This window comes from Oncorhynchus gorbuscha, linkage group LG08 (assembly GCF_021184085.1).
Source record: "Oncorhynchus gorbuscha isolate QuinsamMale2020 ecotype Even-year linkage group LG08, OgorEven_v1.0, whole genome shotgun sequence".
NCBI classification, from domain to species: Eukaryota; Metazoa; Chordata; class Actinopteri; order Salmoniformes; family Salmonidae; genus Oncorhynchus; species Oncorhynchus gorbuscha.
This window is the reverse complement of record NC_060180.1, coordinates 12,466,330-12,483,928: the sequence shown is the minus strand read 5'-3', so window position 1 is coordinate 12,483,928 and position 17,599 is coordinate 12,466,330. Positions and strand designations below refer to the sequence as shown.

Here is a 17,599-nt window from a genome sequence, read left to right as displayed (position 1 = left end):
GACCGATGACACGCCGAGGATAAGAGCGACTGGAGGTTGGGGCTGTCATAAACGGTACCAAAGCAACGAGCAGGGACACCTTTGGAGAGCTTGCGAGCGGCTGCCGGGAATATATTTTGGCCACCGGAGTGTTTTTGTGCCACCGTTCCAAGACAAGTCTCTCTTATCATTTCGGTAATAATTAATGTTTGTTTGCATGTTGACAATTATATGTTTGTCTAAACCTAGCCTAGTGTTAAATGTGATTACCATATCGGATGAGACCTGTATTATTAATATATCAATAACTTTCTCTACAAACACGTTGCATGTCCAATATGTGATATCAATTGCTTTTAGTCAGCCTATTGTCTCTATTCTATCAATCACTCGTCTTGTCATTTATTTATTTGTAGCCTACTTTACGCACAAAACCTAGCGCCATGCATCCTATTCCAAACCCATCCACTGCGTAAAATTCCGATGCAACGTGGGTATGAGTTTATTTACACATGACTGTGCCTGCGAAATCTCTCCGTCTCAATAGACTAGAATGCTTTGAAAACGTTACAGATATTGCTATATTAGGCTATATTTTAAAATGGACATAGTTATGAATATGCTATGGCATTAGCAGGCTATCAAAAGGAAATGTTATACAAACCTTCCTTGGCTAAAAATTAATAAACCTGACACTAAACGAAATCGACAACCGTGGCTGTTACATCGTTGTTTGTGATTGTTACATAGCGGCAAGTCATTTATGCACACGTTGTTACATAATTAACGTGTATTTACTGACCTACAAAGGTAAATTGTGTTTATTGACTGAAGGGGCTAACTTAGTTACTTACTGAATTAAGAAGTTGTCTCAATATTCAGTTTCTTGCCGATTGCACGTAGTAGAGCGATCACATCATTCACAAACTCACATCCCGAGAAACGTCCTTGCGGGGGAGGGGCGAAGACGTGGCAGTGCTCTCCACCTTCTCTCTAGCTGATTCTGGAACTTTCACTCATAGCTACAATACCGGTCAAAAGTTTTGGAACACCTACTCATTCAAGTTTTTATTTATTTATTTATTTACAATTTTCTACATTGTAGAATAATAGTGAAGACATCAAAACTATGAAATAACACGTGGTAACCAAAAAAGTGTATAAACAGATCAAAATACATTTTATATTTGAGATTCTTCAAATAGCCACCCTTTGCCTTGATGACAGTGGTGCACACTCTTGCCATTCTCTCAACCAGCTTCATGAGATAATCACATGGAATGCATTTCAATTAACAGGTGTGCCTTCTTAAAAGTTAATTTGTGGAATTTCTTTCCTTCTTAATGTGTTTGAGCCAATCAGTTGTGTTGTGACAAGGAAGGGGGGTATACAAAAGATAGTCCTATTTGGTAAAAGACAAAGTCCATATTATGGCAATAACAGCTCAAATAAACAAATAGAAACAACAGTTCATCATTACTTTAAGACATGAAGGTCAATCAATACGGAACATTTCAAGAATTTTTGAAGTTTCTTCAAGTGCAGTTGCAAAAACCATCAAGCGCTATGATGAAACTGGCTCTCATGAGGACCGCCACAGGAAGGGAAGACCCTGACTTACCTCTGATGCAGAGGATAAGTTCATTAGAGTGACAAGCCTCAGAAATTGCAGCCCAAATAAATGCTTCACAGAGTTCAGGGAACAGACACATCTCAACATCAACTGTTCAGAGGAGACTGTGTGAATCAGGCCTTCATGGTCGAATTGCTGCAAAGAAACCACTACTAAAGGACACCAATAAGAAGAAACACGTAAGTCTTTATTCTTCTTAGCCTGGTGTCATAGACTAGATTTAACATATTCAACTTAAATCCGGATCACTAAATTGAGTATGTTAAGCTTGGCATGGTTACATAAGACAGAAGGTTACTTAACACAAATACGAAAGTAGGGTGGCTGGTTAGGCATATATGGAGAATGTCATGCAACATGTTCGAATCTCATCACAGACAAGTTTCAAATTTGTGCTCATTAACAATTTTACAACTACTTAGCATGTTAGCCAAACCTAACCATTTAACAGAACTCCTAACCATATCCCCTTAGCCACCTAGATAATGTTAGATAAAGTTGCGCCCTTGCATTGTATGGTTTATGTTGTATAAAATTGTAAAGATAAGACCTTTATTAAATGACTTGCGAGGTTAATACTTATCTTCTATAATATCAGTGGTTTTGTATGTCTAGGATATTGCAGGTTTTACAGAGTATCTGTACAGACGGGTGCTCCACGACTCTCCCTGAAAACCACAGGAATGGAATATCTACATTTCAAGTGTCAAGTCATGCAGTCTGAAATTCCTCCATGGCATACACTCTTAGCAAAATAGGTGATATCTAGAACCTAAATGGTTTCTTCAGCTGTCCCCATAGAATAACCCTTTGAAGAACCCTTTTTGGTTCTAGATATCACCTATTTTTCTAAGCGTGTAGGCCATGGAGGAATTTCAGACTGCATGACTTGACACTTGAAATGTAGATATGAAGGCTCCATTCCTGTGCTTTTCAGGGAGAGTCGTGGAGCAGAGAGGGTTCTACATGGAACCCAAAAGAGTTCTACCTGGAACCCTTTTTTGTCTTTGTGGTCATAACAGATCAGTTAGCATCTATCATAACAGGTGATTTTTATTTAACTAGGCAAGTCAGTTAAGAACAAATTCTTATTTACAATGATGGCCTACTGGGGAACAGTGGGTTAACTGCCTTGTTCAGGGGCAGAATGACAGATTTTTACCTTGTCAGCTCTGGGATTCAATCCAGCAACCTTTCAGTTACTGGCCCAACACACTAACCACTAGGCTACCTGCCACCCCCTGTGCTTATAAGATATTCCAGTTGAAGGTGAAACAAAGCTCAAACAGAAGGTTTCATTCTAATAGTGTAGGATGTTGACACTTAGTCTGGTCATCCAAAGTTTAGTCATGACTGTGTGTGTTTCATCCAGCCTTTGAAATACACTAACAGCCCCTATAACTCCCTTTTAAAGTCAATTTAATACAGTCATTAGTTATATTACAACTTCACTTCACAAATGACGAAACTGTAACAATGTGAGGCTAATGATCTAAAACTTTTTTTAAATGGGATTGACAGACCGGGATGTTTTTTTCACTCACAAGTGATATTCTGTCTGTGGCACTGGCACAATACCTCTGTCACCTAATACAACCACCAGCTGCTTTGACAATCCCTTGTCAATATTTCATTTTCCCACTGACTTGCTCTCTGTTTGCCATGCATTAGTAACTGGAGGGTAATGACTGACTTCTGTAAGTGTAGCTTGGACATAAGCCTCAAACTGTGAATGAGTGATTGAACCTCATTGAGGTGTGTGTGTGTGTGTGTTTCCCAGGTAACACATAGTAATGAGAGAGTTGACGTAAAAGGACTTAACTCTACAGTAGCACTGGATAACACTAACCTCAGGCTTGTTTGAAACAAGTAGGCCCTACAGACATATGACAAGTACTAACAGATTATTGGTCCAAGGAGGTTAAACCTCAGGGAAAGAACGCAGACTCATTTTGTAAAGTGGTTCGTCTGTTTTCTATACAGGCATAGTGATTTCTCCTGGGACTGGTTACGGCTAGTTGAAACCCAGTTACTGATGGGCGTCTGTAGAGCAGCCATTTGAGGTTAGTGGCTCTCAGAGGCTTGGTAACAGTAACACTTTACATGCTCTGGCATAACACTTTGAGACCATTATCATAACAGTGACACTGTCACTACTGTCTCTCTGCAATAAGATTGATATTCTTATGAGTTTTATAGCAGATTGGCAGCATAAGTGAAGTGTTACTGTCATTTGAGCAGCAGTGAGAAACATTACTGTAAGTGGTGTAGTACTGTGTAAGACAACTCTGTGTCTCTCTGTGATAAATAGAATTGAACACGTGAACGTATAAAGCATTACAGTTCTTGGCTTCTGGCTCTTTCCACTCCCTGTTGACCTTCATAGAAATATCACCTGTATGTTTCCTTTGTTTTCAATCAAATCCTCACTCTGTTTAAGAAAATGAGGACTTGCCTAAGCCTGTCCATTGCCTAAACCCTCAGTAGATAGTCTCTGTTGGCTGAGTTGGTGCCAGAGGGGGGAAGGTAAGTGCAGTGACCTTTACATTGGCAGCGGGTTAGTATTTTTTATACATACTTCATACTTTGCGCTGCTTTCAATCCTGTCTCTCTTTGACCTCCTTATTCATATCATGGTGAGTTATGTGTAAAGGTAATCCTATATGCCATAATTATAGATATCCAAATATTATAAATAGTACTTGTGACCTTATTTTTTGGGTCCTTCCTACTTCCTCACCTTTTTTTTTTTTTTTTTGTCTATTTGTGATCACCCTGTTTTTTACATTTATTTAACCAGGTAGGCTAGTTGAGAACACCTTTATTTAACCAGGTAGGCTAGTTGAGAACACCTTTATTTAACCAGGTAGGCTAGTTGAGAACACCTTTATTTAACCAGGTAGGCTAGTTGAGAACACCTTTATTTAACCAGGTAGGCTAGTTGAGAACACCTTTATTTAACCAGGTAGGCTAGTTGAGAACACCTTTATTTAACCAGGTAGGCTAGTTGAGAACACCTTTATTTAACCAGGTAGGCTAGTTGAGAACATGTTCTCATTTACAACTGCGACCTGGCCAAGATAAAGCGTAGCAATTCGACACATACAACAACACAGAGTTACACATGGAATAAACAAAACATACAGTCAATAATACAGTAGAACAAAAGAAAACAAAAAGTATATATACAGTGAGTGCAAATGAGGTAAGTTAAGGAAATAAATAGGCCATTATGGCGAAGTAATTACAATATAGCAATTAAACACTGGAATGGTAGATCGGCAGAAGATTAATGTGCAGGTAGAGACACTGGGGGTGCAAAGGAGCAAAATAAATAAATACCAGTATGGGGATGAGGTAGGTAGATAGATGGGCTGTTTACAGATAGGCTAAGTACAGGTGCAGTGATCTGTAAACTGCTCTGACAGCTGGTGCTTAAAGCTAGTGAGGGAGATGTGAGTCTCCAGCTTCAGAGATTTTTGCAATTCGTTCCAGTCATGGGCAGCAGAGAACTGGAAGGAAAGACGACCAAAGGAGGAATTGGCTTTGGGGGTGACCAGTGAGATATACCTGCTGGAGCGCGTGCTATGAGTGGGTGACCATTGAGCTGAGATAAGGTGGGGCTTTACCTAAAAGAGACTTGTAGATAACCTATAGCCAGTGGGTTTGGCGACGAGTATGAAGCGAGAGCCAACCAACGAGAGCGTACAGGTCGCAATGGTGGGTAGTGTATGGGGCTTTGGTGACAAAACGGATGGCACTGTGGTAGACTGCATCCAGTTTTTGAGTATGTACAGTAGATAACACGTGCACAGTAGAATGCAGATGTGTGTCACCAGCTTGTATGTTTTAGATGTCAGCGACCGTCAGTCTTGTGTCAAGTGTCTTCCAAACTATCTTCGAGGTTGCCAGATTGGTATTTCCGCATCAGTGCAGCTAGGATTTAGATGTATGCACCTGTTTTGAGTTATGTTTTGACTGCAGGATTTAAACAATATAAACTCTTACACTAGGATGAATTGGTGTGTGTCAGCTACAGGACAAAGAGTGCTTCTGCTTTCAGCCAGACCAGCTACTGTTAACACAGGGAGGTTATACTGCAGTCTCTGTCCAATGTTGCCATTAGTTCTTGCATGCTTAATGAGTAGTAGGTATGCTAGGTAAGCTAATGTGTAGAGTGGTGATTCATTTTTGTTGCTAAATAGATAATCTGCTGGATAGTACTGTGGCATTCACGGAACTTCCAGTGATAAAGTTTCCCGCAATGTGGTCTCTATTGATCAAATCAAATTTTATTTGTCACATACACATGGTTAGCAGATGTTAATGTGAGTGTAGCGAAATGCTTGTGCTTCTAGTTCCGACAATGCAGTAATAACCAACAAGTAATCTAACTAACAATTCCAAAACTACTGTCTTATACACACAAGTGTAAGGGGATAAAGAATATGTACATAAAGATATATGAATGAGTGATGGTACAGAGCGGCATAGGCAAGATGCAGTAGATGGTATCGAGGACAGTATATACATATGAGATGAGTATGTAAACAAAGTGGCATAGTTAAAGTGGCTAGTGATACATGTATTACATAAAGATGCAGTAGATGATATAGAGTACAGTATATACGTATACATATGAGATGAATAATGTAGGGTATGTAAACATTATATTAGGTAGCATTGTTTAAAGTGGCTAGTGATATATATTTTACATAATTTCCCATCAATTCCCATTATTAAAGTGGCTGGAGTTGAGTCAGTGTGTTGGCAGCAGCCACTCAATGTTAGTGGTGGCTGTTTAACAGTCTGATGGCCTTGAGATAGAAGCTGTTTTTCAGTCTCTCGGTCCCAGCTTTGATGCACCTGAACTGACCTCGCCTTCTGGATGATAGCGGGGTGAACAAGCAGTGGCTCGGGTGGTTGTTGTCCTTGATGATCTTTATGGCCTTCCTGTAACATCGGGTGGTGTAGGTGTCCTGGAGGGCAGGATGAGGTATTGTCTGTGTGTTTTAAAGACCCCAGGCTAATAGGGATGTGTGTTTGTGGAATAGATGTAATATCTATGTGTGAAGTCCCCTCCTCCCCTATCTGGCCCATCCATCCCCCTCCACGTCCATCCCTGAGGGCAATATAGACAGGCATGTTTGTTCAAACAAGGCCCACGCTACTTCCCTGACACACACACACTGGACGTCTAGTGGAGGCTCGCTATGGGGGTATGAAGAGCACAGTACCACTCCCGCAGTGCTAAGTCATGTCTAGATAGGGGCAGCCAGGCAAAAGCCATGACAGTGCCAACTCCAGAGCTCATGTGCCAAACTAGTCACTCTATGGCCACATCCTAGGGGTTATATTCATCTCAGTGTGGTGGGTGAGGCAGAGAGGAAGTCATTCAATGTTATACTGTTTTAGAGGACTACTCTCTTTGAAACACACGCGCATGCATGCACACACCCACCCACACACACACTCACTCGCTAACACTCCCTTTCTATTTTCTGTTTGCTATTTCCCCATGGCTTATCCTTCCACGGCCTCACACTGACGAAACCACTCTTTGGGGGTTGAGGATTGAGGCCTTGCTGTGTCAGCCTGCAGACAGCCAGGGTTAGGGTTTGTCCTGCCTTCAAGGAATGTCCATTCCCACTTCTATTTTAAGTATTTGAGAGGCAGCACAGGTATAGCTAATTGTATGTGTTTTCTGACCTGTGTGTCAGGATAGTCTAAACTGTGGGGGGAAAAGATCAGTGGACTATGATGCTATAAGTTTCAGATGTATCGGAGAAATTCTGTGAAATATAATTCGCAATTATATTCTTCATCGAGAAATTCTCTCCTGTAGATCATTGGACCATTCTGTCAAAAGGGAACGGCGCTGTTGATTATGACTATTTCTAGTACATTAGATGACAGAGTGTTTGAGTGAGCAAACCATATACGTTCATTGTCCTTCTTTCACTCCTCCTCATTCTGGCCTCGTCTCTTTTCCTCTCTCTGCCACCTCATCTTTCGCTATCTCTCTGTCTTTCTCTCTCCCAGTATGTCCAGGATGGAGCGACAGTGTTGGTGGTATTTACTGGTGTTGAGCTGCCTGTTCCAGACTCTTTCAGCCCACAGTGACTTTTACACATCCATCGGTGAGACTCCTCCCTTCCCTATGAGATACATAGTCATATGGCTGTGAGACAGGTGTTGGGTCTGCCCCCAAAGCCTGTCTGTCAAGCACATACTGGGCCTTTTATCTACCCGGAAGTACGGGCTTCTACTCATTTCTCATCTACACAGAAGTTGAAAGATATAGTACACAGTGTATTCCTTATCATCACGTGTATGATTGGTTTAACTAAACTTAAAATAAAGTTTGATAATGTGTGTATTTTCCTCCCTTAGGTCACATGACAGATCTGTTGTACACAGAGAAAGACTTAGTCACTTCACTGAAGAATTATATCACGGCAGAGGAGAACAAGCTGAAGCAGGTTAAACAGTGAGTGTCCACACGCACACGAGCAACAGCACACACACACACAGAGTAGCTGAATTGTGTCTCTTCTCCCATCCCTCTCTTAGGTGGGCAGAGAAGCTGGATGTGTTATCAGCCATAGCCATGCAGGACCCCGAGGGCTTCCTGGGAAACCCAGTCAACGCCTTCAAACTGATGAAGAGGCTGAACACAGAATGGGGAGACCTGGAGAGCCTGGTGCTGAAGGACACCAAGGAAGGTTAGATATGATGACACAATGAAGTTCACATTAGAAGAGATGAAAAGGAAGTTGAAAGGTAGTCCCAAAGCAGAAACGACAGATACTAGTTTTTTAACAGAAAATATTTGCTGCAATGTTTGTTTGTCTTTTAGATGCTCACAGTGAGCATCCTCACAAATGAGGATCTCTGTCCATCTCTCAGGCTTCATCTCTAACCTGACCCTCCAGAGGCAACACTTCCCTACCGACGAGGACCAGACAGGTGCAGCCAAGGCACTGCTCAGACTGCAGGACACCTACAGACTGGACACCAACACCATCTCTACAGGAGACCTGCCAGGTAATTTGTTAGGGAGCGCTAGAACCTCAGGCCTTTTATAATTTGTAAGTTTGTAACCACTGACTCATCCAAAGGAGTGACGCACAAGAGCCCTATGACGGTGGAGGACTGCTTTGAGCTGGGGAAGATTGCCTACAGCGAGGTGGACTACTACCACACAGAGCTGTGGATGGAGCAGGCCCTGAAGCAGCTGGATGAAGGAGAGGAGTCCACCGTGGACAAGGTCACCGTGCTGGACTACCTCAGCTATGCTATTTACCAGCAGGGGGATCTAGGCAGGGCCCTGGAGCTCACCAAGAGACTACTCATGCTGGGTGAGTTACCCTAATGCGGCTCAGAATGAATGAGTTAAACTAGTCACACCGGGAGTGATTTGAAGGACACACTGACAGAGTTAAAGGAGAGCACACTAAAGGAGCTAAGTTACGGGTTGGGTATACTTGGAGGTTAACTGGTAGTGTAACACTGTGAATGTTAATGAGTGCTGAGGGAATATGAGGCCCTCCAGGTGAATCATTGAACAACAGCTGCTGACCTGTATGCCCAGTATAAACTGGTATAGAGGATCACTCATGAAATGTCCCAGGTGGCAGTAGGGTCTGAAGTTAGTGATTCAGATAGATCCAGATGAAAATTCTAAATGACTCTTCCTTGTCCGTTTACTGTATGAGCATCAGTATTCCATCTCACTGTCCCCTCTCTCTCTTCACTCCAGACCCGGAACACCAGCGTGCCAACGGCAACCTGAAGTACTTTGAGTTTCAACTGATAAATCAGAGGAAGGCCCAGGCCCAGGAGGCCCAGAAGGCCAGGGAGGAGGGCAAGGAGCGAAGGAAGAGACTGACGAGTGATGCCTCCAAGAAGAAGAAGCGCTTCAGGGAGCCTGTCCCAGAGAGGAAGATGTATGAGATGCTGTGTCGAGGGGAGGGCATCAAGCTGGTGAGGAGGAATTACTCACTCACATACACACAAAAAAATATATCAACCCCTACGAAAAATGTCCAATCATTATAATCAACATAATAATGAATATTTCCTGTTACTGCAGGATTATTTTCCTGCTATAAAAACTGGCTCAAATGAAGATCCTACATCTGTACGTGTCAATCTGTCTGCCTTCTTACCTCCCTCCGCCCGCCCCGTCTCTGCCTTGTAGACGCCCCGCAGACAGAGACGGCTTTTCTGCCGTTACTTTGACAACCACGGTCACCCCAAGTACCTCCTGAGCCCGGTGAAGCAGGAGGATGAGTGGGACCGGCCCTACATAGTCCGCTACCATGACATCATCTCTCACGGCGAGATCGAGAAGGTCAAAGAGCTGGCCAAGCCCAGAGTGAGTTCCACTCTCTGTCAGTGTGTGTGTGTGTGTGCTATATTGAGATAATAAGGGTTCAGAAGGGTGTCATGACCACACAGATATGTCTGACGGGAGGGTTTCATGGTCCTACAGAAGTGGATTTGCTGTGGATATGCTCTGAGGCTCGTACTAGTAACTGTCTGACCAGCTGCAGCTGTGTCTGCAGAGTCAAGGCCACTAGTAGACAGAACGAATAGGAAATGTTCATGCTAAACATAAACACTCTTCCCACTGGGTACAGACATAATTTCAACATCTACTTTTGATTTACATTTGGTTGAGTTATCAACTAACATGAATTCAAGAAAACATGTCACCATGTCATTAGATTTAGGTTCAAAGACAGCATTTCCTTACATTGATGACTTTTTCAAATCCAATCAGTCAGACACAGGACTTTTGCTATAAATGGTTAGACAGGACGTATTCCCAGAGGGAACAGCAAGCTTTTAGTGTGTGTGGTGAGGGGTGTATACCAAAGAGCCATGGAAGTGGAGGTAGGTTGAGCCCTGTTAGCCCACCCAAAGCAGGGTCTGGGGGGTGGAGGTGGTGTCAGGGTACCCTCTAAACCCCCTCTCCCTGCCTTATAGCTCCGCCGGGCCACCATCTCCAACCCCATCACTGGTGTGCTCGAGACTGCCCCCTACAGGATCAGCAAGAGGTAAGGTGTAGCCAGGTGCAGGCAGGGGTTGAGGAGGGTGTCGAGGGGAGGGGTGGAGCAGGAGGGAGAGCACCCATAACCCCTCTCCTCATTCACACCCCAGCTCAAACCCCTCCTCCTATACCTGCCACTGGCCTATGCCTCTGAGTCCAGACCGTATTCCTCCCTCCCTCCAATGCTGGAAGACTCCTCTGCAGAAGCACAGAACCATACTTTTACTGAACCCTCCTTCATGAATCATTGAATCATTTTCTTAGTCTAACCATAAATCAGATTCTAGAATAGTCCAGGGGTGTTCTAGAAGCTCAGAGTATAAGCTAATGAATAAGGAGATATGATTGTATGGTCCTGTCTGTGGTGAAAATGTGTTTCTGCTCAGGAGTTCTCTAGGATGTGAACCCAGTGGAGTGGGAGGAGAAAAGGTGTAGTTGCTTTTGGCCAACTAAGGGTGTGTCGGGAGCAGTACTTTTCACAAATCCTCTGTTCCTTTCATCACTAATGTAATCACTAGTTTAGCATTCTCCTAAACTAGAGAATAAACCATTAAGTTATACTACCCTTGGTTAAAGGACTGGCGCTGAAACAACCCCTGGCATACTGCTGGAATAACATTAACCGCTTGTGACCGAATCTACTTTTCTCTCTCCTCTCTCTGTTTCTTTCAGTTCCCGTTTCCCTCTACTTCATCTATCGTTTTGGTGTGTTATCTCTCTCGCTCTCTCGTTCTCTCGCTCTCTCTCTCTCTTTCCCTCTCTCTCTCTCTCTCTCTCTCTCTCTCTCTCTCTCTCGTGTGCCCGGGCAACTAGCCATGGCAGCCACAGTACATGACCCCCCTAACTGGGAAACTCACCACGGCCATGTACAGAGTCTCCAAGAGGTAAGGGGTCAAAGGTCATAATACATTTGGGTCTCCAGAGACCCCCCCCATCCCCTCTGGTCTCCCATCCCATACTGCCCTACATCCCCAGGATGTGCTACCCAGGTTTTGGAAGGTCTTTGGGTCAGTAGGGCCACCTCTTTCTGCAATGAATCTATGCTGCTCTCTTACAATCAGATTAATGAGGTCATTCTGGCTTCTCTCCTCCTCTGTGCTACTGTGCAGACAGGGCCAATTACACCTCAAGTTTGTGCACACGAACGAACACACATCCACACACATTCTCTCTCTCAGTTCATGATTTTGATGAGTAGTGAGTGCCCACTTGTATAGATCTAATATACCAGACAACCCCAATCTATGGTCAGACTGCTGATTGTAGGGGAACATGCCAATCTTTAGTCATAGTTACTTTAATAACTTTCATCTTCTTAAAAATAGAAATGCTCATGCCACACCCATACCACACCCACACCCATACCATCCCACATCACTTTGGTTTTTACTGCCCCTGCTTATTACTGTGTATATTGGAGTGTATATTTGTGTGTGTGTGTTTGCTAGGGTGTGCACGTGTGTCTGCATGCAAGTGTAGATGTGTGTGTGTGTCTGTCTGCCTGTGTGTCTGGGTCTGTGTCTTCGTGTTGAAGTTTGTGCAACTGTGTGTGTGGTGAAGGGTTAACTGAACTGAGCGTGAACCTCATTTAAACTGACAACGAGGTCAAAGTGGGAGAGTAATCACCGAAGGGAGAGAATTTGAAGGAAGAGAGACTTTTTGACCTAACCACCACTCTATCATGTCCAATTTATATTTTACTGTCTTCACTTCCCTAACAGCAACTTCTAATAAATCACTTTACTCACACACACACACACATAGACTAACACACATCTTAGTTTTGAATTTGGCTAACCTCACAAGGAATTTCAGTATTAAGTAATACACACAGTATGTAGCACTGGGAAAGAGGAGTCATCTTATTGGCTGAGAGATTCAACAATGTATCCAATAAAAAGGGATGGTGTGTGTAGAGCAGATGGCTGAACTTGAATGGACCTCAAACGTTAGCCCTCTCGCCGTGAAATCATTACGGCCACAACTGCTACAACTCTCACTTTATGCAGTGTATGGCAAATCTACTAAGCAGAGAATCTACCATTTTAATGCTATTTTCTGTGGTTTGACACTTTTTATTTTCACACTGTGCCTTGTGGTGCATGACCCAGAAAAACGAAATAATCTTGAGGTCCATGAAATGACAGATAGGTTATTGTGACGTCTTTATATGATATGTGAAAGAAGCCATGACTCCCAGTGAGAATGGAATGCTCCCTGTTGGAGGGGGTGGTTTAGACCACTGGGCCAGGGTGGATGGTGAAAGGCTGGTAGTGTTCACTAAAAGCATTCAAATAATTCTCCCCTCTGGGCCCCTAAAGTAAACTCATCAACCTCCAAAGCCCTTGTGACCTCCAGAACTCTCCCAAGTCACGCGATGACTGCAAACTCAGAGCTTCAACCTATAGAAGGCTTACATTATTGAAAAGTACATAAAAAATACGCACAACTGTATTTAGTTACTCCTAAACTTCACTCTGACCAATGTACGCTGAGCTGATTGGAGACTCTGTCGGGACGCTTTCTAAAGTCCTTCCTCTTCCTGTCTTTACGCTCCTCCCACTTCTCATGTATCATCTGCATGTAACACATGAACCTATTGTAGTTTATATATTTAATCTTCAGCAGTAGCTTGCAGCATGCTTTGTCTGTTCTCTCTCCCTCTCCTAGACTGTTCATCTGTAATAACTACTGTACAATAGTGACTCTACCACCCCCCTGTATTTGACCTGTTATCCCTGCACCCCTGTGCCCTTCCCCTGTCCCAGTGCATGGCTGACAGCGTATGAACACCCAATGATTGACCAGATAAACCAGCGGATTGAGGACCTCACAGGTCTGGAGATGGACACTGCGGAAGAGTTGCAGGTAAAGTGTGTGTGTTTGTAATAATAATAATAATAATAATAATAATATATGCCATTTAGCAGACGCTTTTATCCAAAGCGACTTACAGTCATGTGTGCATACATTCTACGTATGGGTGGTCCCAGGGATCGAACCCACTACCCTGGTGTTACAAGCGCCATGCTCTACCAACTGAGCTACAGAAGTGTGTGTGTCGTTGATTGAGATGGTTGACAGTTACATTTCCAATATTAATGATCTCACTGTCGCTTTGCAGGTTGCAAACTATGGTGTGGGTGGGCAGTATGAGCCCCACTTTGACTTTGGACGGGTTAGTATTGCCCTGCAGCCTTGATTTAATGACAGCACACATTACTGCTGTATGACGTTTTTGGATTGCATATAGCAGGAATCATCAACTAGATTCAGCAGCCAGACGATTATTTTCTTGAGCAGATGGACAGGGGGCCGGACCATAATTACTAATCATTTGTGGACTGCAAATTGACCGCAAGAAGCCCAAACAGTTATGCTGTATGTGATTGTACACAAATGTTAGCAAGGTTTGAAATTATTATGTTTTAGTCAAATGACATATCTCTCTATTATTTATGGGACTACTTTGGAAGAGAATTCCAAAATTAAAATAACTTGGAGCTGTTTTGATGGTGTTGTTAGAGTCTTTTATGTAAACAAGAAAATCGAATGGGTAACCGTGACATTTAGGATCTGGCATTTCTGCTCATAATGATCATGTGATGTCATGATCATTTGTTTTTCTCGCTCTACAGAAAGATGAGCCTGATGCCTTCAAAGAGCTGGGCACTGGAAACCGCATAGCCACCTGGCTTTTCTATGTGAGTGCTCTGTATTCATGGGACTGCTTCCTTCTTTGCCCCCTAACCTAAAATAAATACTATTTTTTTGGTCTCTTGAAGAGTCCAAGGTGATAATAGTTTATTCTTTAATCGATTCTAGATGAGTGACGTGGCAGCAGGAGGTGCTACAGTATTCCCAGATGTGGGTGCTGCAGTATGGCCCAAAAAGGTGATTAAAAGCTTGTGAGCAATGAGCATGTGTATTTGCAGCCTAGAGTGTGTGTATGACTGTAGGTACATAGTTCCCAGTAACCTGTCTCTACTGTGTGTGATGTATTACAGGGGACTGCAGTGTTCTGGTACAACCTGTTTCCCAGTGGGGAGGGAGACTACAGTACAAGGCACGCAGCCTGCCCAGTATTGGTGGGCAACAAGTGGGGTGAGTTTGTGTGTTGAAACTACCTAAATTTAGCTCTGTAAATGTCTATGACACTGTTATAACCATAGACATCCTATTAAATTACCATTATTACTAGTTACTAGTTCATTCCTAAATCTGTAGTTATAATTCCGCTACTGTCATTCCATTACTTTTCTCAAGTGATCATTGTTGTGGTCTTCACCAAGTTATCTCTGATATAAACTGAGTGTAGAAAACATTAAGAACACATTCTTAACATTGTACTTTGGATGGGGGGCCATTCTTAATACACACTGGAAGCTATTGAGAGTGAAAAACTCAACAATGTTGCAGTTCTTGGCACATACTACCATGCCCAGTTCAAAGGCACTTAAATATTTTGTCTTGCCTATTCACCCTCTGAAAGGGGCACATACATAATCCATGTCTCAATTGTCTAAAGGCTTAAAAATCCTTCTTGAACCTGTCTCCTCCCCTTCATCTACACTGATTGAAGTGGATTTAACAAGTGACATCAATAAGGGATCATAGCTTTCACCTAGATTCACCTGTCTATGTCATGGAAAGAGCAGATTCTCCTAATGTTTTGTACACAGTATTCCAGACTAGAGTACTGTAGATTTTTTACCAGACTAGGCTATGGTACAGTAGCCAACTTCTTTCTCTGTCCTCCTTGTCACCCTCAGTATCTAACAAATGGATCCATGAAAGAGGGCAGGAGTTCCGGCGACCCTGTGGCCTGAATGAGACTGCATGATAGGGGAAGGCTTTCCCTTCCACGCCCCTCTTCCTCTACCCCTCTCCTCCTCTATCCCTCTCCTCCTCTACCCCTTGCTTTCTCTTCAACCCCAGGGCCTGAGAGCACTGCTGTGGATGACAGGCCGTGAAAAGGGGGCCATTGGCATCCCTCCTTCTACTCCTCATCCTACCTCCTTCACGCCATCCATTCCTTACCCCAGCTCTGTACCTCTCTGAGCCCAGGATGTTTTGGGGCTTCCAGCTTGGACAGTATTAGTGGTGTTCTGACTGACATGGTGCTCTCATGGCTCTTTGATATGTCTCAAGTGAACACGTTGTGTGTTCACCCTTATGTCTTTGTTTGCACTCTTTACGGGCTCTGTACACAGCAAAAATGGTCATTTCAGAGCACAGGTTCTGCGTCTTGCTCTGTTCTAATGTAAATAATATGTCCTCTCTAAGTGCATGTCCATAGTATGCCATGGACTATTTTCTCAATTCAGGTCAAGTGTTCACTCCATCTCTTATTTCAATACTGATGTCGCTCCAGTTTATACTAACATATCTCTCTCAAAAACACACACCACACACACTCCAACACTCCCACATACAGCACAGACAATCGTATGTGACGTTTAACTGTTTATAGCTGAGGTATCATTTGTTTATTGTTTTTTAAGATCTGGTTTGATATTTAACCGACTTTGGATTTGAAAAGTCACTCACATTTTTAACAGAACATTTGATTCTTTGGCCATACAGATGAGTTGCACTTGCCCATTTGTGTGATGGAAAAGAGGGAGGGAGAAACGTTGGACATGGTGTCTTTAAAATCTTGGAAAATTCAATCAGATTCATGCAACCTTAAAGTGTATCAATGTGGGCCCATCCCAAAAAAGTTGTGGTGTTTTTTAGAAGGCAAGACAAATCATTTCTGGTGTTTTCCCCAATTAAAAAAGTATTGTGAGGCCTGTTTCTTTATATAATACTATCTGGGGGCCTCAAGGAGAAACATGATATTTATATCTGACAAGATTCACCCATTGTGTGGTTTGTACGTCCTTTCAAATATGCAGGAATATTTTTGGAAGTGTGAAATTAATGTTTTATATAGAAATAAAGTCTAAATGTCATTGCTACCCACCTGAGTGATGTTGTTTTTCCCCCCTCTCATCAACTACATTTTTAAAGCCCTCAGCTATGACCCCTACATTTTCAGGTGGGTGTTTTGTAGGCCATCTTCACTAAAATATCCAATAGGAAGTAGTGTAGTCTATGATGGTTTATAAAAGCTACAATGGATGTGAGAGATGCTATGTACTGTTTATGTGTGAGGAAGGAAGAGAAAGTGTGTGTGTGTGGTCAGCTGTAGATACACGGGGCCATATCAGAACACTGGCCTGGCTCCAGATTGATTGGAAGGGAGGAGGCTTCTGTCTGTGTTGGTGAATGAAAGAGTGTGTTTGGTATCATCAGAAATACAATATTGTGTGCATGTGTGCATGGATGGGTGGGTGAGGATGCGCCTGTTAAATCACTGCTAGGACCTGATTTCTCACACACCCTTGCCTTATTAGAGTCCAGAATAACATTCCTAAGATCTGCACTGTTGGAGGGGACAGTGTCCAGACCTGGGAATTCAATTCCAAGAGCTAACTGCGGCTTCTCTCCCTAATCACTTCAATTATCCTATGGTGTCCTACAGTGCCTCTGTGTGTACACAGATGGGAAAGCACTTATTATCTCCGAAGTTATTATCACTAGGGCCATTTTCTTTTCTTTTTTTTACCTGGTATTTCCAGCATTATCCACTAGGTTTGCTGCCTGTAGAAAATACTAAGAAAAGTTATATAATTGACACAAGCTGTCTCCAATCAATGAATCCGACCGGGACTCAAACTCGGGTCTAGCACCTGTCAAGCCAACAAAATGAACTATAGAGTACCACAGTATGAGTCATAAGTACTACTACTGCAACCACATCAGTTGAAATTATATTGTCAATGCTTTGGATGCTAAGATGAATTGTGCTGCCCTATTCCTAGATTTGTCAAATGCTTTTGATGCAGTTGATCATTCAATCTTGTTGAGTAAGCTGTCTGTGT

General features: G+C 42.9%; 1 protein-coding gene across 3 annotated transcripts; it reads left to right on the top strand.

The window, feature by feature from the left end:
* LOC124041209 (prolyl 4-hydroxylase subunit alpha-1-like) lies at positions 1-16,633 on the top strand. 3 transcript variants are annotated; one of them, XM_046358515.1, is made up of 15 exons: positions 4-174; positions 7,655-7,752; positions 8,006-8,102; positions 8,186-8,337; positions 8,522-8,659; positions 8,734-8,973; positions 9,375-9,598; positions 9,816-9,992; positions 10,607-10,677; positions 13,439-13,538; positions 13,795-13,848; positions 14,309-14,374; positions 14,496-14,564; positions 14,678-14,774; positions 15,443-16,633. In XM_046358515.1, exons 2-15 carry the CDS (start codon positions 7,656-7,658, stop codon positions 15,511-15,513), a joined length of 1,653 nt encoding a protein of 550 aa, XP_046214471.1. In that variant the 5' UTR covers positions 4-174; position 7,655; the 3' UTR covers positions 15,514-16,633. The 3 variants fall into 3 exon arrangements, with proteins under 3 accessions (XP_046214474.1, XP_046214471.1, XP_046214473.1); XM_046358517.1 differs by lacking the exon at positions 4-174 and adding an exon at positions 1,735-1,791; XM_046358518.1 differs by lacking the exons at positions 13,795-13,848; positions 14,309-14,374; positions 14,496-14,564; positions 14,678-14,774; positions 15,443-16,633 and adding an exon at positions 11,343-11,554 and having other exon boundaries at positions 1-174; positions 13,439-13,512.
* The last annotated feature ends 966 nt before the right edge of the window (positions 16,634-17,599 follow it).

Excerpts from the sequence above, each read along its gene's own strand:
- LOC124041209 (XM_046358515.1), top strand. The coding sequence starts at position 7,656 with ATGTCCAGGATGGAGCGACAGTGTTGGTGGTATTTACTGGTGTTGAGC. Across the intron at positions 8,338-8,521 it reads GCTGAAGGACACCAAGGAAG|GCTTCATCTCTAACCTGACC; the intron begins GTTAGATATGAT and ends TCCATCTCTCAG. Across the intron at positions 8,974-9,374 it reads CAAGAGACTACTCATGCTGG|ACCCGGAACACCAGCGTGCC; the intron begins GTGAGTTACCCT and ends TCTTCACTCCAG.